Source organism: Theropithecus gelada, chromosome 1, assembly GCF_003255815.1.
Source record: "Theropithecus gelada isolate Dixy chromosome 1, Tgel_1.0, whole genome shotgun sequence".
NCBI classification, from domain to species: domain Eukaryota; kingdom Metazoa; phylum Chordata; class Mammalia; order Primates; family Cercopithecidae; genus Theropithecus; species Theropithecus gelada.
In genome coordinates, this window is record NC_037668.1 from 119,263,860 (window position 1) to 119,289,841 (window position 25,982).

Genomic DNA, 25,982 nt, shown 5'->3' on the forward strand with positions numbered 1-25,982 from the left:
TGATACCCAGGCAAACTGGGTCAGGAGTGAACTTCAAGCAATCTCCAACAGACATACAGCTGAGCGTCCTGACTGTTAGAAGGAAAACTAACAAACAGAAAGGACACCCACATCAAAACCCCATCAGTTCGTCACCGTCATCAAAGACCAAAGGCAGCTAAAACCACAAAGATGGGAAAAAAGCAGGGCAGAAAAGCCGGAAATTCAAAAAATCAGAGCGCATCTCCCCCTCCAAAGGAACGCAGCTCATCGCCAGCAACGGATCAAACCTGGATGGAGAATGACTTTGATGAGTTGAGAGAAGGCGGCTTCAGTCGATCAAACTTCTCAGAGCTAAAGGAGGAACTACGTACCCAGCACAAAGAAACTAAAAATCTTGAAAAAAGAATGGAAGAATGGATAACTAGAATAATCAACGCAGAGAAGGCCATAAACGAACTGAGAGAGTTAAAAACCATGACACGAGAAATACGTAACAAATGCACAAGCTTCAGTAACCGACTCGATCAACTGGAAGAAAGAGTATCAATGATTGAAGATCAAATGAATGAAACGAAGTGAGAAGAGAAGTCTAGAGAAAAAAGAGGAAAAAGAAATGAACAAAGCCTCCAAGATATCATCCAGGAGAACTTCCTCAACCTAGTAAGGCAGGCCAACATTCAACTTCAGGAAATACAGAGAACGCCACAAAGATACTCCTCAAGAAGAGCAACTCCAAGACACATATTGTCAGATTCACCAAAGTTGAAATGAAGGAAAAAAATGTTAAGGGCAGCCAGAGAGAAAGTCGGGTTACCCACAAAGGGAAGCCCATCAGACTAATAGCAGATCTCTCGGCAGAAACTCTCCAAGTCAGAAGAGAGTGGGGGCCAATATTCAACATTCTTAAAGAAAAGAATTTTCAACCCAGAATTTCATATCCAGCCAAACTAAGTTTCATAAGTGAAGGAGAAATAAAATCCTTTACAGACAAGCAAATGCTTAGAGATTTTGTCAGAACCAGGCCTGCCCTACAAGAGACCTGAAGGAAGCACTAAACATGGAAAGGAACAACAGGTACCAGCCATTGCAAAAACATGCCAGAATGTAACGACCATCAATGCTAGGAAGAAACTGCATCAACTAACGAGCAAAATAACCAGCTAATATCACAATGACAGGATCAAGTTCTGACATAACAATATTAACCTTAAATGTAAATGGACTAAATGGTCCAATTAAAAGACACAGACTGGCAAATTGGATAAAGAGTCAAGACCCATCAGTTTGGGTGGGTCTTCAGGAGACCCATCTCACATGCAGAGACACACATAGGCTCAAAATAAAGGGATGGAGGAAGATCTACCAAGCAAATGGAGAACAAAAAAAAGCAGGGTGCAATGCAATCCTAGTCTCTGATAAAATAGACTTCACACCACCAAAGATCAAGAGAGACAAAGAAGGCCATTACATAATGGTAAAGGGATCAATTCAACAGGAAGAGCTAACTATCCTAACTATATATGCACCCAATACAGGAGCACCCAGATTCATAAAGCAAGTCCTTAGAGACTTACAAAGAGACTCAGACTCCCATACAATCATAACGGGAGACTTCAACACCCCACTGTCAACATTAGACAGATCAACAGGACAGAAAGTTAACAAGGATATCCAGGAATTGAACTCAACTCTGCACCAAGCGGACCTAATAGACATCTACAGAACTCTCCACCCCAAATCAACAGAATATACATTCTTCTCAGCACCACATCACACTTAATCCAAAATTGACCACATAGTTGGAAGTAAAGCACTCCTCAGCAAATGTACAAGAACAGAAATTATAACAAACTGTCTCTCAGACCACAGTGCAATCAAACTAGAACTGAGGACTAAGAAACTCAATCAAAACCACTCAACCACATGGAAACTGAACAACCTGCTCCTGAATGACTATTGGGTACATAACGAAATGAAGGCAGAAACAAAGATGTTCTTTGAAACCAATGAGAACGAAGATACAACACACCAGAATCTCTGGGACACATCTAAAGCAGTGTGTAGAGGGAAATTTATAGCACTAAATGCCCACAAGAGAAAGCAGGAAAGATCTAAAATTGACACCCTAACATCACAATTAAAAGAACTAGAGAAGCAAGAGCAAACACATTCAAAAGCTAGCAGAAGGCAAGAAATAACTAAGATCAGAGCAGAACTGCAGGAGATAGAGACACAAAAAACTCTCCAAAAAATCAATGAATCCAGGAGCTGGTTTTTTGAAAAGATCAACAAAATTGATAGACCGCTAGCAAGACTAATACAGAAGAAAAGAGAGAAGAATCAAATAGACGCAATAAAATAAAGGGGATCTCACCACCAACCCCGCAGAAATACAAACAACCATCAGAGAATACTATAAACACCTCTAGGCAAATAAGCTAGAAAACCTAGAAGAAATGGATAATTTCCTGGACACTTACACTCTCCCAAGACTAAACCAGGAATAAGTTGAATCCCTGAAGAGACCAATAGCAGGCTCTGAAATTGAGGCAATAATTAATAGCCTACCAACCAAAAAAAGTCCAAGACCAGACAGATTCACAGCTGAATTCTACCACGGGTACAAGGAGGAATGGGTACCTTTCCTTCTGAAACTATTCCAATCAATAGAAAAAGAGGGAATCCTCCCTAACTCATTTTATGGGGCCAACATCATCCTGATACCAAAGCCTGGCAGAGACACAACAAAAAAAGAGAATTTTAGACCAATATCCCTGATGAACATCAATGCAAAAATCCTCAATAAAATACTGGCAAACCGAATCCAGCAGCACATCAAAAAGCTTATCCACCATGATCAAGTGGGCTTCATCCCTGGAATGCAAGGCTGGTTCAACATATGCAAATCAATAAATGTAATTCAGCATATAAACAGAACCAAAGACAAAAACCATATGATTATCACAATAGACGAAGAAAAGGCCTTTGACAAAATTCAACAGCCCTTCATGCTAAAACCCTCAATAAATTCGGTATTGATGGAACGTATCTCAAAATAATAAGAGCTATTTATGACAAACCCACAGCCAATATCATACTGAATGGGCAAAAACTGGAAGCATTCCCTTTAAAAACTGGCACAAGACAGGGATGCCCTCTCTCACCACTGCTACTCAACATAGTGTTGGAAGTTCTGGCTAGGGCAATCAGGCAAGAGAAAGAAATCAAGGGTATTCAGTTAGGAAAAGAAGAAGTCAAATTGTCCCTGTTTGCAGATGACATGATTGTATATTTAGAAAACCCCATCATCTCAGCCTAAAATCTCCATAAGCTGAAAAGGAACTTCAGCAAAGTCTCAGTATACAAAATTAATGTGCAAAAATCACAAGCATTCTTATACACCAGTAACAGAAAAACAGAGAGCCAAATCATGAATGAACTCCCATTCACAATTGCTTCAAAGAGAATAAAATACCTAGGAATCCAACTTACAAAGGATGTAAAGGACCTCTTCAAGGAGAACTATAGACCACTGCCTAGTGAAACAAAAGAGGACACAAACAAATGGAAGAACATACCAGGCTTATGGATAGGAAGAATCAATATAGTGAAAATGGCCATACTGCCCAAGGTAATTTATAGATTCAATGCCATCCCCATCAAGCTACCAATGAGTTTCTTCACAGAATTGGAAAACACTGCTTTAAAGTTCATATGGAACCAAAAAAGAGCCCGCATCGCCAAGACAATCCTAAGTCAAAAGAACAAAGCTGGAGGCATCACACTACCTGACTTCAAACTATGCTACAAGGCTACAGTAACCAAAACAGCATGGTACTGGTACCAAAACAGAGATATAGACCAATGGAACAGAACAGAGCCCTCAGAAATAATACCACACATCTACAGCCATCTGATCTTTGACAAACCTGACAAAAACAAGAAATGGGGAAAGGATTCCCTGTTTAATAAATGGTGCTGGGAAAATTGGCTAGCCATAAGTAGAAAGCTGAAACTGGATCCTTTCCTTACTCCTTATATGAAAATTAACTCAAGATGGATTAGAGACTTAAATGTTAGACCTAATACCATAAAAACCCTAGAAGAAAACCCAGGTAATACCATTCAGGACATAGACATGGGTAAGGACTTCACGTCTAAAACACCAAAAGCAACGGCAACAAAAGCCAAAATTGACAAATGGGATCTCATTAAACTAAAGAACTTCTGCACAGCAAAAGAAACTACCATCAGAGTGAACAGGAAACCTATAGAATGGGAGAAAATTTTTGCAATCTACTCATCTGACAAAGGGCTAATATCCAGAACCTACAAAGAACTCAAACAAATTTACAAGAAAAACACAAACAACCCCATCAAAAAGTGGGCAAAGGATATGAGCAGACATCTCTCAAAAGAAGACATTCATGCAGCCAACAGACAGACAAATGAAAAAATGCTCATCATCACCGGCCATCGGAGAAATGCAAATCAAAACCACAATGAGATATCATCTCACACCAGTTAGAATGACAATCATTAAAAAGTCAGGAAACAACAGGTGCTGGAGAGGATGTGGAGAAATAGGAATACTTTTACACTGCTGGTGGGATTGTAAATTAGTTCAACCATTGTGGAAAACAGTATGGCAATTCCTCAAGGATCTAGAACTAGAAATACCATTTGACCCAGCCATTGAATTACTGGGTATATACCCAAAGGATTATGAATCACGTTGCTATAAAGACACATGCACACATATGTTTACTGTGGCACTATTCACAATAGCAAAGACTTGGAATCAACCCAAATGTCCATCAGTGACAGACTGGATTAAGAAAATGTGGCACATATACACCATGGAATACTATGCAGCCAGAAAAAAGGATGAGTTTGTGTCCTTTGTAGGGACATGGATGCAGCTGGAAACCATCATTCTCAGCAAACTATCGCAAGAACAGAAAACCAAACACTGCATGTTCTCACTCACAGGTGGGAATTGAACAATGAGATCACTTGGACACAGGAAGGGGAACATCACACACCAGGGCCTATTATGTGGAGGGGGGTGGGGGGACGGATGACATTGGGTGTTATAACTGATGTAAATGATGAGTTGATGGGTGCTGACGAGTTGATGGGTGCAGCACACCAACATGGCACATGTATACATATGTAACAAACCTGCACATTGTGGACATGTACCCTAGAACTTAAAGTATAAAAAAAAAAAAGAAGTACATAGTAAGCATAAAAGGTCAGCAAAGTAAGACTGATTAAAGAAGGAGGAGAACCAGAAGAGTGGAGTGTTAAGTAGACAAAATTAACTAAGTACTATTCACTGATGACTGACAAAGAATAAATGTTATTATAGGTCATTTATTAGGTATGTTTAAAAACAAAAAGAATAGTATCAGTGGATTCAAGAAGTACCACAAGAAAGAAGTGATAGCAGGAATGCAATTCTTGATGAGAATGAAAGTATATAAAAACAGATGAACAAGAAGTCCTAGTGATTCTAATGCCCCCTCTAGTGAGATGCCCTAGAACACACAGAAGATAATTCTCACAAACAAAATTAGGTGTATCAAAATAACGATCCAGGAAGAAGGAAAAAAAAAATGTTATTAATGTAGGGCTGAGAGTCAGGCAGCAAATTATTTTAAAACTTAACCTTATATGAAACATAAATTTTAACATTTTACAAAATCATGTATTTCTATAGTATGGTTGCAAGTAAGTAAAAAACACATTAAAAATGAACAGTACATGCCAAAAGTTAACAGATAGATTCTGAATTTAAAAAAAAAATTCCATATTACCCAACTTTCAAACAATAAATTACCTTTACTTAAAAAGATTAACTGGAATAATAAAGTCATTTTCTCCAAAAACTTCTAATCATGAGTGCTAAAACCCACAAAACATCTTTTCCCTCTTTTATTATACTCTAAATAGAGGAGGGGGTTCAGGGCATGTATCCCAAAATGGGGCATCTTGGCGTATTGAATATTTTAAGCTGTAGGAATTTGAGAAACAACATGTACAAGAAGAATTTTTTCTGGCCTTCCCCTGAAGCAAGTCATAGCATGCTCATGTGAGAGGTGCCCTCCCTACACCTAAAGAATGGAGTATCTTTATCTCCATAGACACAGTGGAATTTGAATGAACAGGCTTTGCTAAATTTCCCCCAATTTATTGCACTTAGTTCACATCCCCTTTGTCCTATTATATTTCTCCATGACTTTTCCATCTTCATCACACCTGGCATAAAAACATTCATGTTTAACCATGTCACATAAAACATATTAAATACATTTGTATGCTTTTCTCTTGTTAATACATTTTGTTACAGAAGTCCCAGTTAATGAACCTAAGATGAGTAGAAGGAAAAGATATTTTTCCTAACCTTACAGAAGTTTAACCACCAGATTATCAATGATTGAATATTTAAGAATATAAAAAGCATATTATAAGCATACCAATAAAAGTATATCTGTAATAGTTATAAGAGGCCTAAAGCAACCCAAAGATTCAAGCATTTCGTTCCTCTGCCAGAAGTCACCAGAATCAATGAAGACAAATTCTGTGCACCTGTCAAAAAGAAACTATCCTTCTACAAATAGGACTTGTTTAAATTTATCATGCCTACGGCTAATAATGATGATACCCTGTTGAGAACTGAGATCACAATTTACTTATCATCATCTAAACTTTAGTAAAACAAAATTTTAATTTAGTCTTAAGTAAACAATTGCTAAATTTACTGATAATGATAGGGAATTACCAGTTGGTTTGAAATTAACACCTTCATCCATCTTTATTAAGTCCAGGGATGATAAACCATTCAGATTCTTCAAACATAATTCTGTTTAATTATAGAAAACACATTTTAATTTTAGTAAAATAGGGAAGTAGGGCAAAATAATTTATTATTAAATATGTTAAAGTTGTTATTACTGTGTAATTGTTCTAAAAGAACCACAGTCCCTAATTAAGCGGTAAGAAAAAGCTCATTTAAATAAAAAAGCTAACTAATACGCTAAAAACATTTTCTAAAAGTAACAAGAATACAAGTAATAAAAAGAACATTCAGTAAGTAAAAATAACACTTAAAACTTGGAGTTTTAAGTAATACATGATACACAGGTATTACCTCATTTAATCCTCAAAACATTACAATAAGGTAGACACCGATATTTTCATATATAGGTTAGGAAACTAAGAATAGAGGCTACGTACCTTGCTCCAGGTCTAAGTAACCACTTTGCTATCTGCCCTCCATTAAGGCAATGATTTTCTTTTTCTTTTTTCTTTAAACTTCTATCAAAGATATATTAATATATGCACAAAGTATAAGAAGTCAAATAGTTCTGCAAAGATTATTCCAAAAACCATCAGTTCTCCCCCTCCTCCCTCTTTGCCACTTTCTTGAAGCAACAACTTTAACTGATGCTTTCGGGTGTTTACTTTTGTTTCTCTGACAGGAAGCAATGCTAGTTCACGCTCACTATTGATGGGGATCAGAGCAATTGTAGTGATCTTCTGCTTACAGTTCCTTCTCTGCCTCATGCTATGCTCCAGGAGATACAAGATAGTTCAGAGCAGACAGTGGGAATACTGTAATAGTTCAATCCTAAATAGAGCAGCCACTCAAAAAAACACCCTTAGAGTTCTTCGGGAAATACTTTAGTTTAAGCAGCACTTGATAGCTGTACTTGATAGCAACACTATCAAGTACAGCTTGATAGTGTTAAGTGTTTGGTGAAGTAAAGATTTTGAAGTCTTTTCTAATTTTCTTAATTACCCACTATTAAATCCGTTCATTACCCATTACTCGGTAAGTCAATGAAAAATGCTTACTTTACCATAAGCTGAGCATGATTCTAAGCTCTATGTTTACAGCAGTTAACAAGACAAGGTTTTTCTTTTTAGAACTTATATTTTACAGAAGAAAGCAATCAACATACAAATAAATAATACAGTTTCACGTATACTATAAAGAAACATAAGGCTAAGAACCTGTATAGAGTGATTGTGTAGAATTTTAAATCTTTTAACTAAAGCTTATGTTTATTTCCTTTTCTTTTTTTTCCTTCTTCTTCTTCTTCTTTTTTTTTTTTTTTTTTTTTTTTTTTTTGAGGCAGGGTCTTACTCTGTTGCCCAGGCTAAAATACAGTGGCATGATCACAGCTCACTGCAGCCTCAACCTCCCAGACCCAAGCAATCTTTCCACTTCAGTCTCCCGAGTAGCTGGAACTACAAGCATGTACCACCGCACCAGCTAATTTTTAAAATAACTTTTAGTAAAGGTGGGATCTCCCTATGTTGTCCACGCTGGTCTCAAACTCCTGAGCTCAAGCGATCTGCCAACCTTGGCCTCCCAAAGGGATTACAGGCATGAACCACCATGCCCAACCTATATATATTTCTCATAAATGCTATATATTTTGATATAGAGTAAGGCTATCCTCACCCTAATTGTCAAAATAAACATATTACTTTTTCTAAAATCAAGGAAAACAACAATAACAACATTAGAATCATTTTGTCCTCCTCTCAGTAAAGGTGGATTGAAGTAAGATACACCACAGGAAGACCTCTCTAAAAAGTTAATATTTGAACAGAGACCTGAATAAAATGAAGGTGCACACCATGTAAAGTATGCAAGGAGTGTTCCAAAAATAGGGAACAAAATGTGCAAAGGACCTGATGTGGGAACAAGCTTGGTGTATTTAAGGAATAGCAAGAAGGCCAATTTGGTGAGAGTAGAATAAAAGAGAGATAAAGTGACAAGAGATAGGCAGGGAGATATCAAGCAGGATTTTGTGGCCTGTGGTGAAAATTTGTATTTTATTCTAAGAGTAATGGGGAAGCTATTAGAGTATACTGCACAAGAAAGTATAAACAAGTTTAGGAAACAGCATATACTATGCTAACGATCCTTCCTGAGAGATTTAAGGCAGATCTCCAAGGATAATGGCAGTGCTCAGAAAATGCTGACCTAAAGCATTTCAAACTCAGTAAGACTGAGAGGACCTCAGAAACAAGAAGGTCACTCTGACCTTTCCCTGCCTTTCTGTGTGAAACATGGTCACAAAGGAATTCTCTGACCTACTTTGTCTAAATTCTAAGACCCTCATTCCACGGTATGGAATAGTCCTGTCTCATACCCATGGAATGGTCCTGTCTCATGCCCAGGAAGAAAGAATGCTACACAGAGAGGCCAAGAAGACTCTGAACAAACAGGCCTTGTTAAGTTCTGCCCAGTTTTTTAACATTAGATAATACCCTTTTTGTCCAGTCATGTTTCTCGACAACTATCCATTTTTTTTCATTAGACTTGCCATAGAAACACAGTTTTCCCTGGGTCTTTGGGTCTTAATTTCTGAAGGCTGCCATGTCATATACAACTTTGATTAAATAAATTTGTTATGCTTTTCTCTTGTTAATCTGTCTTGTTACAGGAGTGTCAGCTGTGAACCTTGCAATGAATGAGGAAAAGATGTTACTATTTTTTTCTCCTACAATACCAAAACCTTAATATTCAGTTATATTTAGCTATTTTTGTTTAGAAGGCAAAACTTTGCTAACCCTATAGTGACCAAAGATAAAGCAAATATGAGCTGTGATTCTGCTAATTTAACAAAAGATAAAACATTAAAGTTATCTGAATATAGCAATATACCTCTTGGACTGTCTAATTTCTTGAGTGTATTTGATCATTATTTTCAAAATATATGTTTAATTTTTAAAATCCCATTACAAAATTAATCAATACCTTGAAGATAACACAACTTATAATCTGTATTTCAACATGAATATAGCAGCATTATAAATATATGCTATTGGTTATGACCATGTTTTAACAACTTATTTATTCTTTAAGCAAGACAATTTTACTGCTTTATCTTTATCTCTGCATTTTTACTTGCCACACATGTAATACAAGTAGAGAATAAATTTAAATTAGCTATATATTTTTAGAGGATCTAACTTTTTTCTTTTACTAAAGAGACAGTCTCAACTCAATGAAAAGTAGCAATTTCTAATCTGAATAAATGCCTATCAATATTTTACATTTTAAAAAACAAGTAAGAAATACCAGTTGATTAACTAAATAAATAACAAAGTTGAGGTTGGATAGGAATACATCTTTGGCCCAGGTTGGGATACGAAGCCCATAATCAATCTAGGCTTATATTTTTCAATTAAAATTAAGTAGAAAAGAAAAAATACATGTTGGGCATGGTCGCTCACACCTATAATCTCAGTACTTTGGGAGGCAGAGGTGGGAGGATCACTTGAGGCCAGGAGTTTGAGACCAGGTCGGCTGAAAAACACAGTGAGACTCTCTTTCTAAAAAAAACTACCAAATTAACCAGTTGTGGTGGCTCACGCCTATAGTCCCAGCTACTCAGGAGGCTGTGGCAGGAGGATCATTTGAGCTCAGGAGTTCAAGGTTATAATGAGCTATGATCACGCCACTGCATTCCATCCTGGGTGACAGAGTAAGACCGTCTGTTTTTAAAAAAAGAAAAAATACAGAGTGTGTATGTGTAGGCAAAGACCAGGGTGATGTTAGGAATAACAACCAAATAAACCAAGTTAACATATTATACAAAGAAAGATATTTGGACAGAATAAATTGATTAATTCAGCAAAAAAGTACATATGCCAAGCTTTTTGTGTGAAAAAGAAATAGTTCACATTATTTTTCTACAGGCAAGTTTCCTTTTTAAAAGATGATTTACAAAAGCATATTCTTACTTTCACAATAACTGAACTTTTTCACTAAAATATATAGAATCTAATTTTTAGAATGAAATGCATCTAACCTTGTAATTTTGCTTCAATTCCATCTTTGTTCAATCCAGATGCAAAACCTGCATGTCATGAAAATTTACAAAAAGTAAAATAGAATTCAGTTCATCTTTACAGGCTCAGTTTATACCCCAGTTAACTAGTGAAGAGTAGTCTAATTAAGAAAAAAAATCTCAGCTTATTGAGTTCAAACAAGGCTTAAATATCCATAGAAGCAATGAACAGGAATATCATATTTTAACAAGAATTGTCTGGAATAAATTTCCAAATGTTTTACACATAGCAAATATCTGTCAAGTGTTTAATATCTTCTAACGAACTTTCATTGTAACATGAATGTTCCTATGAAAACATGTTTGGTAACACAAACATTTTGTACTATTCACTGAAGTTGAAACTACACATACCCTTTAACTCAATAATTTCACTCCTAGGCACATACCCACAGATATACTATACATGTGTATCAAAAGATATATATAACAATGTTCACAGAAACATTATTTAAAATTAATAATTTCCTTTCATCAAAAGATTTATATTCATATAAATGGAATCTTTTCAAGAATAGATAAAGCTAGCCTATGGTATATAAGTTACAATAGTATTGACTTCTGGGGGCAAATACTGACAGAAAAGGAGCATGAGGGAACATCTAGAAAATGTTCTATATCTTAATCTGAGCTGTGGTTACATGTGTGTATATGTGTGTATAAACACACATATAAAACTTCATTGACCTGTACACCTCATATTTGTGCAGTTTACTATAAGTAATATCTCAATACAAAAAAGTAACTACAGAAAATAAAGTAACTATGAAAATGAAGGAATGAAAATTAAAACATGAAAGATATCAATATTCATACTTGATATTCATAAAAATACACAAGTATACACCCTGAAGGAAAGGCTGGAGAAACAAAATATGGCACTTTTGAACACTGCTGATAGGTATATGAGCTACTAAGGTAGAAATTTACCCAAATTTATAAATGCATATATCCCTTGACACAGGAATTTCATTTCTAGAGATTTATCATACAGATTCATACATGGAAAAAATGAAGGGATTTTTTGGCTACATTGTTTGTAATAGCAAACAATTAGAAAAACCATAAATGTCCATCAATTGGGGATCATTTAAATAGGTGATACGTAAGTAAATGGAATATTATTTAGCTATTAAAAAAAGCTTCCAGCCAGGCATGGTGGCTCACAGCTATAATCCTAGCACTTTGGGAGGGTGAAGTGGGAGGATCGCTTGAGCCCACAAGTTCTAGACCAGCCTGGGCAGCATAGGGAGGCTCTGCCTCTACAATTTTTTTTTTCAAAAGTTAGCCAGTGTGCTGGCATGGGCCTGCAGTACCAGCTACTCAGGTGGCTGAGGTGAGAAAATCACTTGAGCCCAGAAGGTTGAAGGTACAATAAGCTGTGATCACACCATTGGACTTCAGCCTGGGCAACAGAGTGACAGCCTGTCTCAAAAAAGCTTCCAAGACATACTAAGAAAAAAAGGAATGTGCAGAAGACTAAAATAATGGAGGTTTAAAAAAATATGCCCACAAGGCCAGGCACGGTGGCTCACACCTGTAATCCCAGCATGTTGGGAGGCCAAGGCAGGTGGATCACTTGAGATCAGGAGTTCGAGACCAGCCTGGTCAACATGGTGAAGCGCCATCTCTGCTAAAAATACAAAAAATTAGCCAGTCATGGTGGCGCGTGCCTGTAGTCCCAGCTACTCAGAAGGGTAAGGCAGAGAATTGCTTGAACCTGTGAGGTGGAAGTTGCAGTGAGCCAAGACTGTGCCACTGCACTCCAGCCTGGGCAACCAAAGAGGCTATCTCAAAAAAAAAAAAAAAAAATGCCCACAAATTCTTTGATATTCTCCCCTCTGAGAGATGAACTTAATCCCTCTTGCCTTCATGTGACCAAGACTCAGTGACTTGCTTCTAAAAAACAGAATAAAGCAGAAGTAATGATGTGTGACTTCAGAGACAAAGATATAAAAGAGTACCGCTGCTTCTGATTTAGTCTGTCTCTGTCTTTCTCTCTCTTTCTCTCTTGGATCATTCATCCTGAGAAAAGTCAGCTGCCATGCTATGAGGAAAGATCCACCTGGCAAAAGACTGAGGCCTACCAGCAACTGTGAGAAACTGAGGCCTCTAACTTATAGCTCTGTGAGTGAGACTACTTAGAAGTGAATCTTCAAGATCCAGAAAAGCCTTCAGATGACTGCAGCCCTAGCCGACATATCTTACAATCTAAAGAGAGCCTTTGACCCAGAGCCACTTAGCTTAGATACTCCCAGATTCCTAACCCACATAGGCTGTGTGAGATAATAAATTCTGGTTGTTTCTAGATGATTTGTTTTAGGGTAATTTAAAAGGAATGGAAAACGAATACAATATGCCACCATTTGTGTTTAAATGGTGGAAAAATAAAATTACATTTTCTTATTTACATATGCAAAAAATATTATACAAAAAAGATATACCAATGATTACAGAACTAGGGGAGGGAAAGGGGAGAGATGGGAATTGAACAACTGTGTAGGTGGGTATATATATGGAAGAATTTTAGTTGTATATATTCCTTCACTTTATGATTTTTGAACTAAGTAAATGTATTACCTAGTTGAAACAAATTTTTTAAGTGATATGAATATTTATATAGATATTCTTTTAATATAGACTTATATTAATTACTCTTTGAGATCTGAAAGTTTTGAACCTCTGTGCATTAGAATAATTCAACAAGTCAGGCATTAATTTGGTATTCAACAACCCCAAGTTGAATGAATGAATGAAAAAACCCTCTGGAAGCCACATAACCAGATGTAGGTTAGCTTTAGAAGCAAGATGAAAATTGTGACAGCAACAGTAGCACTATATACTTTCATTTCTTATAAATTTAAAAATAAACAGTCATAAACTCAGAAAGAGTAGTTGAACACTAAGTACATACAAAATTCAAAACTTTTTGTAACTTTAACTTATTTTCAATGATTTAGACATTTCTGCTATTTTTATTGGAGCTGAATTTTTTTCTATTAGATCTATTTTTAACGGTGCTGATTTCAAACCTTGTTGAAACACTAGAAGTAAAACAGATAAAAATTTCTCAGTTTGTCTGCTCTTGTCTCTAAACGTATTTGGGACTGTTGTTACTTTTTGTTTTGTTATCTATTAGTTTCTATAATCTATCCTGTAACTTACTAGTAGAAATACAGACCTAGCTGGCTTGAAAAAATTACTACGTTTCCAAGTCAAAGTAATAAATCATAATGAGATGGATTTTTCAAGGCTCTGATATAAAGCAAAGTTGATCGTATTCATTCCAAAGCAATATTCACATCCGCAATGGTATGCAGTACTATCTCTGCATTTAAATGTTCAATAAGATGTCTGTGCAAACTAATGAAAAAAAAAAACTTTGCATTACAAATATGCAGTTCAATGCCATAACTCTTAATTTTTAACTTTAATAATATATAATATACCCATTGCCACTTTACTAATTCATGAACTATAACTTAATTTCCAAAAGCATAAAAGAAAAACTTAAAAAGTCAGTTCAGCTTCTAAAAAGGCTTCAGATATATCTCTCTACTCTATGGCTGTAGAAGACAGATTATTGCTTTAACAAAAGTTGAAGCATAAATTATATCCTATTTTCTCCAAAAGAGAATACATTAAATACCTTACTAATAGGTCCCAGATTTCCTCTATTATTAAAATAAGATGTGAAAATAGTTCTCCTTTATTACAAATTAGTAATTATAAATTTATATAATTTCATATTTAAATTATAATATAATCATAATTACTAAGGCTTTATTACAAATTAGGGTTTGTTATAAACAAGAATACATGCTTGCCAATAACTGCCAGTGAATAAAACTTCTAACTTTTAAAAAAATTATTAAATTCCCTAAAGTGACACAAACTTTCTAGTTAAATTGTTGAAAACTTTACAGAAAATGGCCTTTAAAAATCTCCAAACCAAATTTCCCTTTGATATTCTAAAAGGAAATAAGATAAGCTATATTAGCATTAGTATCTTTTTGGAACATTTTTGTATTACCTGCTTTGTACAGTGTCTCTACAAACTAACATCTGAATGTACTTGTCTCTCGTGCTTAATCGAGTCATGATAACTGCAGTAGCTGTAGTGTCAAACTGGGGAAAAAACAAACAGAAATTTAGTGAAGAAGAGCACATTTTAGTACCAGTCCTCTGCAATAACTCAAGACTTTCATTTTATATTAAACAGTCTCCTTGTCTGAATAATACTTCGAAAAGGCCTTAAAAATTAAATTAAAAATTTAATTTAAAAGCCTTCCAAGAGTATAGCTGTAAATATCACTTTGGTTTCAATGTAACATAATTTTGGCAATGATAAAATCAAAACAAACTCTGGTAACTGCATAAAAGTTGTAAGATTTGGTACAGTTTACATATAATCTGATTACTCTATGAAATTATAGAATTGTATAACACAATATTTACAAATGTTTTGAAAATATGCTCTTCCTGATGTTCCCATACTACCTACAAAAATGACTTATTCATGTATTTGTCAGAGTAGGGTATGTTTTGAAACGTATTTGGGCTGACTTTTGTCATAATGCCTGGGAACACTATTAGCATTTAGTGCTAGGACCCAGGGATGTTACATGCTCTGTAATGTGACAGCCCGAAACAAGATAAACCTGTTCCATCCAAAATGCTGAGTACCTCCATTCAGAATTAAAAAAACAAACAAACAAACAAACAAAAAGTCATAATAAAAAAAAGACCTTTAACAGAATACCCATTCATAAACCCATCCCTTCATCAGCCGGTGCAAGCTTACACAGAATGAAGGAAGTATGTCCCAGTTGGTGAGGCTTGTTTTACTTTTATTCCTCCATTAAAGGTACATTTTCTCTGCTATATTACTTTTAAGCCTGATGTAATTATGGCAGCTAATCAAAAAATACACAATTTTTTTGTTTTTATCATGTTTTTAAGTATAAAAAGCAAAATTATTGTCACTTACTTGAGGTCGACCAGCTCTACCAATCATCTGTAGAATATCTGTTTCACTGTACTCTTCAAACAGTCCTCCAACATAATGCATTGTAGATTTTATAACTACTAGGTGAGGAGGCAAATGTACTCCCATAGCTAAAGTACTGGTAGTAACTGCATCAGATTAAGACATAGTAATTTTGAGCCATTTAACTTTATTGCTTCAGGAAGACATTTTAATAAAAGACATTCTTATAAAGGTAATAAAAACTCATATATAAGAAATTTAGAAAGGAAAAAAGAACATTACAATCTAAAATAGTAACACACTTAAATCCAAAAACTTATTAATTTCTTGTTTTTCAAATTACACTATGTTCAATAATATGACAAAGAACTAAACATTGCCAAAGAATCTACTGTAACATCTACATGCATAGGTAACCACTTAATTTTATATTCTCAGAAGAAAAGCAGAAACAAGCAGAATATTTGAGCTTTTCCTTTTTTTCCTCTGAAAAATAATTTTCCAAAATATTTTAGAGTATCCACAAGAAATATGTTTTAGTTACAAAGAATTGGTAAATCTCCAACAGTAAAAGCTCCTTCAACTACTTTTCCATCTGACAGCTCCATACTGGCATGATGATAAGCAGCACCATCTTTTAAGATATCTGTAATAGAAATATATCAGCTGTTGCTATTAATATTTCATCAATAATTGGCACCTTTCATCTGTATGTGAAAATGCTATTCAAAAATTATCTCTAAACCTACCTCTCAGTTTTGAATCTCTTATGGAATATGCATACTTCTGTAACCTATTTAAAAATACCATAAAATTATTGAGTTACTCCCAGGAACATTAAAGAACTCTGAAACAGTTTATTATTTTAAAACATAGATGTATCAAAAAAATTTCACAATATCATTATCTGAAAACTATTTTTAAGAAGTAGAAAATATCCAACTTTCATATTCAAAAGTCCCTAAACTTATGAGCTATAATATTAAAGCTCACTTTTAAGCGAAGAATTTGGAAAACTCACTTTCCCCAAGAAAACAACATAATTGGTGATTAACAAGTCAGAATATAAGTCTACTCTCAAAATTTGCCTAAAAAAATTGTAAGAAGTAACAATTTTGAAAACTACTATATCACTGGTAAGTAAGCAAAACAAACTAACAACAACAACAACAAAAAACCCCATGGAAATAAACAATAGTTGTTTCCAGTGCTCTGAGACATGGCATTTAAAAAAACTGTTACAAGAAGCAAAGAAGGTCATAATTTAATGATAAAGGGGTCAATTCATCAAGAGCACATAAGAATTGTAAAAATATAAACACCCAACACTGAAGCATCAAAATATATAAAACATTATTAAAGGACATGAAGAGAGAGATAGACAGCAATACAATAACAGTAGGGGTCTTCAAAATCCCACTTTCAATAACAATAGATTAACCAGACAGAAAGTTAACAAAGAAATACTGGACTTGAATTGTACTTTGAGTCAAATGGACCTAACAGACAAATACAGAACTTTGCATTCAATAGCAGCAGAATGTATACATGCTTTTCTAGTGCATATGAAACGTTCTACAGGACAGATCATACATTAAGCCACAAAACTAGATTTAACTATTTTTAATTAATCTAAATTCAAGACAATTGAAATCATATGTAGTATCATTTCTGACCACAACAATATGAAACTAGAAATCAATAACAGGAAAAATCTTGGAAAAAACCACAAGTATGTGGAAACTAAACAACATGCTCCTCAACAATCAATGGTCAAAGAAACCAAAAGGGAAATTTAAAAATATCTTGAGACAAGAAACAATGGAAAGACAACACACCAAAACCTATGAGATGTGGCCAAAGTGGTTCTAAGAGGATTTTTTTTTTTTTTTTTGAGACGGAGTTTCACTTTTGTGGCCTAGGCTGGAGTGCAATGGCACGATCGCAGCTCACTGCAACCTATGCCTCCCGGGTTCAAGCAATTCTCCTGCCTCAGCCTCCTGAGTAGCTGGGATTACAGGCATGTGCCACCACACCTGGCTAATTTTGTATTTTTAGTAGAGACATGGTTTCCCCGTGTTGGTCAGGTTGGTCTTGAACTCATGAGGAAATTTTAAGCAATAAGTGTCTACATGAAAAAAGAAGATATTAAATAGACAGCCTAACATTATACCTACAGGAGCGAGCAAAAGAACAAACTAAATGCAAAGTTAGCAAAAGAAAGGAAACAATAAAGATCTGAACAGAAATAAATCAAATAGAGCACAAAAACCAAAAAAACATAGAAAATGATCAATAAAACCAAGGCTTGGTTCTTTGAAAAAATAAAATAAATAAACATCTAGCTAGACTAAGGAAAAAAAAAAAGAAGAACCAAATAAAATAAAAAATGAAATTGGAGAAGTTACAACAGATGCCTCAGAAATTAAAGAGATCATAAGGGACTATTACGAACAATTATACATTAATAGTAACAAATTGGATAACATATAGGAAATGGACAAACTCCTAGAAAAATATAACCTGCTAAGTTTGAATCAGGAAGAAACAGAAAGCTTAAACAGACGAATAACACATAATGAGATTGAAGTAGTAATGAAAAATCTTCCAACAAGGAAAAACCCAGAACCAGATAGCATCACAACTTAATTCTACCAAACATTCAAAGAAGAATCACTACCAATACTTCATAAACTATTCCAAAAAATACAGCTAGAGGGAATATTTCCAAACATATTTTGTGAGGCCACTATCACTTTGATACCTAGGTCACATAAAGACACTACAAAAAAACTACAGGCCAGTATCTCTGATGAATATTGATGCAAAAATCCTCAATATAATGTAAGCAAACTGAATTCAACAACACAACAAAAAGGATTATATATCATGGCCAAGTGGATTTATTCCTGGCAAGTAAGGCTGGTTTAATACATGCAAATCAACCACTGTGACATATCATATTAACAGAATGAAAGATAAAAAACACAAGATCATCTCAATTGGTGCAGAAAAAGCATTTGATAAGTTCAACATCCTTTCTTGATAAAATCTCTTAAGATGCAGGCATATAAGGAAAACTTCTCAACTAACGTTAACAAAGGTCACTTATGAAAAGCCCACAGCCAACATCATAATGAATAGGGAACAACTGAAAGCTTTTCCACTAAGACACAGTACAAGGCAGGGATGCCCACTCTCACCGCTTCTGTCCAACATAGTACTGGAAGTACTAGCAAGAGCAATCAGATAAGAAAAAAAATAAATAAAAGGAAGTCAGATTTGAAGGGAAGAAGTAAAATTATCTTTACAACATTATCTTACATGTAAAAAAAGTCAAAGACTTATTAAAAACTGTTAGAACTAATAATTCAGTAAAGTTGCAGGATTCAAAATCAATATACAGAGATTAATAGCATTTTTAAACACAAATAATAATTTAACTGAAAAAGAAATCTAGAAAACAATACCAGTTATGATAGTATCAAAAAATAAAATGCTTAGGAATAAGTTTAATTAAGGAGGTAAAAGATCTGTACACTGAAAGTTATCAAACAATGGTGACAGAAATTCAAGACAAAAGTAAATGGAAAGATATCCTGTGTTGATGGATTAAAAGAATTAATATCGTTAGAATGTCCATACTACCCAAAGAAGTACAGATTCAATACAGTCCCTATCAAAATTCCAACGGCATCCTTCACAGAAACAGAAGAAAAAAATCATAAAATTAGTATGGAACTACAATAAACCCTGGATAGTGACAGCAAAACTGAGAAGGAAAAGAATGTTGGAGGTACACACTTTCTGATTTAAAATTATACTACAAAGCTAGACTAACCAAAACAATATAGTACTTGCATAAAAACAGAAAAGTAGACCAATGGAATGGAAGAGAGAGCCCAGAATAAGTCCACACATACACAGTCAACTAATTTTCCATCAGGGCACCAGAAGAAATAGGGAAACAATAGTTTTTTCCATAAATGAGGCTGGAAAAACAATTTCCATATCCAAAAAAATAAAATTGCACCCTTATACTGTACACAAAATCAACTCAAAAATTGACAAAAGATCTAAATGTAAGACCTGAAATCATAAAACTCCCAGAAGAGAACATAGGGCAAAGCACCTTGATATTGGCCTTGGCAATGAATTTTTGGGGTATCATACCAAAAGCTCTGACTATAAGAGCCAAAATAAATAAATGGGACTACATCAAACTAAAAAGCTTCTGCAAAGCAAAGGAAACAATCATCAAAATAAAAAAGACAATCTATGGACTAGAAAAAAATATTCGGAAACCACATATCTGATAAGGGGTTAATATCCAAATTTTATAAAGAACTCTTACAAATTAATAGCATTAAAAAAGCCAATTTAAAAGTGAGCAAATGATCTGAAAGAACATTTCTCCAAAGAAAACATAAAGGTTGATCGATCCAATTAAAAGCAGCTGCAGTCTACAACATTCACAGAGAGGAATGAAAAGGGGTGAGTGAATTCAGCACTTTTAACTGACATATCGAGGTTCTTGCATTGGGACTGAGTGGGCAAACACAATTCATGGAGAACAAAGAAAGTGGGGGGTGGGGGGGCAACAGCCCACCCAGGAGTGGCATGGAGCCAAAGGAACCACCACCCTCAGCCAAGGGAACCAGTGAGTGAGTGTGCAGTCCCACCCAGGAAACCACACTTCTCCCACAAATCTTTGCAGCCCATGGGTAAGGAGATCCCCTCGTGAGCCCATGCCACCAGGGCCTTGGGTCTGATACACAGAGCTGTGGGAGTCTTGAGAGAGCAGCCACTCAGGCACACACAGAGATCCAGGAGTTTTACATAAATCCATCAGTACATATCCCTAGGAAGGGAGGTGAATCCAGGAAGCCAAAAATATCATTCTGTGGGCCCCACTTCCATGGCACCTCACAAGTTAAGACCCACTGGAATCCCAGCAAGCCAATGGCACTGGCTTGGAATCCCAGCAAGCAATGGCAGTGGGTTGGAGTCTGCCAGAGATGGGTCTGAGTTCCTGGAGGTAGGTGAAGACGCCATCTCTGTGGTTCAGTTGATTCAGTTGATTTAGCTGCTCCAGCTTGCCAGCTTTGGAGAATACAGGTGTCCTGGACAAGGAAGGGTCCCCCACAATGCAGCACACCTGCTCTACCAAATAACAGTCAGACTGCTTCTTTGGTGGGGGGGGGGGGTCCCTGATCCCATTCTGCTGACTGGGTGAGATATCCCAACTGGGGTTTCCAGCCACCTTCTACAGGTACATGCAGACTGGCAACAGGTCAGTACTCCCCTGGGATGGAGCTTCCAGAGGAAGTAGCTGGCTGTCATCTTTGCTGTTTCACAGCCTTCACTGGTGATACTTCCAGGTATGGGAGAAACTGAGGCAACTAGGGTTTGGAGCAGATCCCCAGCAAACTGCAGCAGCCCTACAGTAGAGTGGCCTGTTAAAAGCAAAAACAAACAAACAAACAGAAAACAACAACAATATCAACAAAAAAGACCCCAAAAAAACCTCAAAGGTCAGCAACATCAAAGATCAAAGGCAGATAAGCCCACAAAGATGAGAAAGAATCAACGTAAAAACGCTGAAAACTGAAAAAGCCATAGTGTCTTTTCTCCAAATGACTGTAACATTTCTCCAGCAAGGGCAAAGAACTGGGCTGAGGCTGAGATGGCAGAATTGACAGAAGTAGGCTACAGAAGGTGGCTAATAACGAACTTCACTAAGCTAAAGGAGCATGTTATAACCTAATGCAAAAAAAAGGTAAGAATCATGGTAAAACAATACAGGAGCTGATAGCCAGAATAGCCAGTTTAGGGAGGAACATAACTGATCTGATGGAGCTGAGACACACCACACAAGAACTTCACAATGCAATCACAAGTATCAGTAGCAGAATAGACCAAGTGGAGGAAAGAATCTCCAAGCTAGAAGATTATCTTTCTGAAATAAGACAGGCAGACAAGAATACAAAAGAAAAGAAAAGAAAAAGAATGAAAAGGAATGAACAAAACCTCCAAGAAATATGGGATTAAGTAAATAAACCAAACTTACAACTGGCTGGTACCTGAAAGAAACAGGGAGAATGAAATCACATTGGAAAACATACTTCAAGAGAACTTCCAGGAGAACTTCCCCAACCTAGCAAGACAGGACAGCATTCAAATTCAGGAAATGCACAGAACCCCAGTAAGATACTCCAGATGAACATCAACCTGAAGAAACATAATCATCAGATTCTCCAACGTTGAAATGAAAGAAAAACGTTAAGGGCAGCCAGAGAGAAAGTCAGGACACCTACAAAGGGAAACTCATCAAACTAACAGCAGATCTCTCAGCAGAAAACCTACAAGCCAGAAGAGACTGGGAGCCAATATTCAACGTTCTTAAAGAAAAAAATTTCTAACCCAGAAATTCATATCTGGCCAAACTAAGCTTCATAAGCAAAGGATAAATAAGGTTCTTTTCAGAGAAGCAAATGCTGAGGGAAGTCACCAGGCCTGCCTTGCAAGAGTTCCTGAAGAAAGCACTAAATATGGAAAGGAGAAGCCATTACCAGCCACTACAAAAACACACTAAAGTTCACAGACCAGTGACACTATGAAGCAACCACATAAACAAGTCTGCAAAATAACCAGCTAGCATCATGATGACAGAATGAAATTCAAACATAACAATATTAATCTTAAATTGTACATGAGCTAAGTGCCCCAATTAAAAGGCACAGGATGGCAAGATGGATAAAGAGCCAAGACCCACTGGTATGCAGTCTTCAAGAGACCCATCTCATATGCAAAGACACACATAGACTCAAAATAAGGCAATCAAGGAAAACTTACCAAGCAAATGGAAAATAGAAAAAAGCAGGGATTGCAATCCTAGTTTCTGACAAAATAGACTTTAAACCAACAAAGATCAAAAAAGACAAAGAAGGGCATTACGTAATGGTAAAGGGATCAATGCAACAAGAAGAGCTAATGATCCTAAATATATATGCACCCAATACAGGAGCACTCAGATTTGTAAAGCAAGTTCTTAGAGATCTACAAAGAGACTCAGACTCCCACACAATAATAGTGGAGACTTTAACAACCCATTGACAATATTAGATCACTGAGACAGAAAATTAACAAGGATATTCAGGACCTGAACTCAGCTCTGGATCAAGTGGACCTGGTAGATAGCTACAGAACTTTCCACTCAAATTCAACAGAATATACATTCTTTTGATAGCTACATGGCATGTACTCTAAAACTGATTACATAATTGGAAGTAAAACTTCTCAGCAAATACAAAAGAATGGAAATCATAACAAATAGTCTCTTAGACCAGAGCACAATCAAATTAGAACTCAAGATAGAGAAATATACTCAAAACCACACAGCTACATGAAAACTGAACAACCTGCTTCTGAATGACTCTTAGGTAAATAATGAAATTAAGGCAGAAATCAAGAAGTTCTTTGAAACTAATAAGAACAAAGAGACAACATACCAGAATCTCTGGGACATAGTTAAAGCAGTGTCAAGAGAGAAACATATAGGACCAAATTCCCCCATTAAAAAGCTAGGAAGATCCCAAGTTAACAACCTAACATCTCAACTAAAAGAACTAGAGGACCAAGAGCAAACAAATCCCAAAGCTAGCAGAAGACAAGAAATAATGAAGATCAGAGCTGAACCAAAGGAGATAGAGATATGAAAAAAACCCTTCAAAAAAAATCACCAAATCCAGGAGCTAGTATATTGAAAAACTTAATACAATAGATAGACTGCTAGCTAGCCTAATAAAGAAGAAAGGAGAGAAGGATCAAATAAACACAATCAGAAATGATACAGGAGATATCACCACTGACCCCACAGAAATACAAACAACCATCAGAGAATACTATAAAGACCTCTGCGTACATAAACTAGAAAATCTAGAAGAAATGGATAAAATCCTGGACATATACACTCTCCCAAGACTGAACCAGGAAGAAACTGAATCCCTGAATAGACCAATAATGAGTTCTGGAATTGAGACAGTAATAACTAGCCTACCAACCAAAAAAAGCCCAAGACCAGAAATATCCACAGCTAAATTCTACCACAAGTAGAAAGAAGAGCTGGCACCATTTCTACTGAAACTATTCCAAAAAAATTGAAAAGGAGGGACTCCTCCCTAACCCATTTATGAGGTCAGCATCATCCGGACACCAAAACCTGGTGGAGATACAACAAAAAAAGAAAATATCAGGCCAATATCCTTAATGAACATTGATGCAAAAAGCTTCAATAAAATACTGGCAAACTGAATCCAGTAGCACATCAAAAAGCTTACCCACCATGATCAAGTTGACTTCGTTCACAGGATGCAACAGTGGTTCAACATACACAAATCGATACATGTGATTCATCACATAAACAGAATTAAAGACATTATTACCTCAACAGACACAGACTAGGCCTTCAATAAAATTCAACACTCCTTCATGTTAAAAACTCTCAACAAACTAGGTTTTGAAGGAACATACCTCAAAATAATAAGAGCCATATATGACAAATCCATAGCCAATATCATATTGAATGAGCAAAAACTGGAATCATTTCCCTTGAAAACTGGCACAAGACAAGGATCCCTTCTTTCACCACTTCTATTCAACATAGTATTGGAAGTTCTGGCAAGGGCAATCAAGCAAGAGAAAGAAATAAAGGGTATTTAAATAGGAAGAGAGGAAGTCAAATTATCTTTGTTTGCAGATGACATGATCCTATATATGGAAAACCTCATCTTCTCAGCATGAAAGTTTCTTAAGCTATTAAGCAATTTCAGCAAATTCTCAGGATACAGAATCAATGTGCAAAAATCTCTAGCATTCCTACAGCCAACAACAGGCAATCAGAGAGCCAAACCGTCTATGAACTCCCATTCACAATTACTACAAAAAAAATAAAATACCTAGGAATACAGCTAATGAGGGAAGTAAAGAAACTTTTCAAGGAGAACTACAAACCACTGCTCAAAGAAATCAAAGCGGATACAAGCAAATAGAGAAACATTCCATGCTCATGGACAAGAAGAATCAATATTGTGAAAATGGCCATACTGCCCAGAGTAATTTATAGATTCAATGCTATTCCCACTAAACTACCATTGGCATTCTTCACAGAATCAGAAAAAAACTATTTTAAAATTTATATGGAACCAAATAGCAGAGACGATCCTAAGCAAAAAGAACAAAGTTGGAGGTATCATGCTACCCAACTTCAAGCTATACTACAAGGCTACAGTAACCAAAACAGCATGGGACTGGTACAAGAACAGATACATAGACCAAAGGAACAGAATAGAGAACTCAGAAATAAGACCATACACCTACAAACATCTGATCTTCCATAAATCTGACAAAAGTAAGCAATGGGGAAAGGACACCCTATTTAATAAATGGTGCTGGGAGAGCTGGCTAGCCATATGCAGAAAATTGAAACTGGACCCCTTCCTTACACCCTACACAAAAATTAACTCAAGATGGATTACAGACTTAAATTTAAAACCCAAAACTAAAAAAACCCTAGAAGAAAATCTAGGCAATACCCTTCAGGACGCAGGCACGGGCAAAGATTTCATGATGAAAACACCAAAAGCAATTGCAACACAAGCAAAAATTGACAAATGGCATCAAATTAAAATTAAAATAAAGAGCTTCTGTTCAGCAAAAGAAACTATCATGAGAGTAAACAGACAACCTACAGAATAGGAGAAAATTTTTGCAATCTATCTATCTGACAAAGGTCTAATATCCAGAGTCTACAAGGAACTTAAACACATTTACAAGAAAAAAACAAACAACCCCATTAAAAAGTGGGCAATGGACATGAATAGACACTTCTCAAAAGACAACATACATGTGGCCAACAAACATTATGAAAAAAAGCTCAACATCACTGATCATTAGAGAAATGTAAATCAAAACCACAATGAGATACCATCTCATGCCAGTCAGAATGGCAATTATTAAAAAGTCAAAAAACAACAGATGCTGGTGAGTAGAGAAAAAGGAACACTTTTACACTGTTGCTAGTGTAAATTAGTTCAACCATTGTGGAAGACGTTGTGGCAATTCCTCAAAGACCA

General features: G+C 35.8%; 1 protein-coding gene across 1 annotated transcript in view; it reads right to left on the reverse strand.

Annotated features, from left to right (window-relative positions):
• Positions 1–25,982, reverse strand: part of LOC112628644 (probable ATP-dependent DNA helicase HFM1) — a 132,227-nt gene that overhangs the window by 73,808 nt on the left and 32,437 nt on the right. Inside the window, 7 exon segments of the mRNA XM_025391750.1 lie at positions 6,750–6,850; positions 10,821–10,874; positions 14,095–14,222; positions 14,893–14,987; positions 15,850–15,995; positions 16,394–16,495; positions 16,599–16,642. Coding sequence (XP_025247535.1) covers positions 6,750–6,850; positions 10,821–10,874; positions 14,095–14,222; positions 14,893–14,987; positions 15,850–15,995; positions 16,394–16,495; positions 16,599–16,642 — 670 coding nt within the window.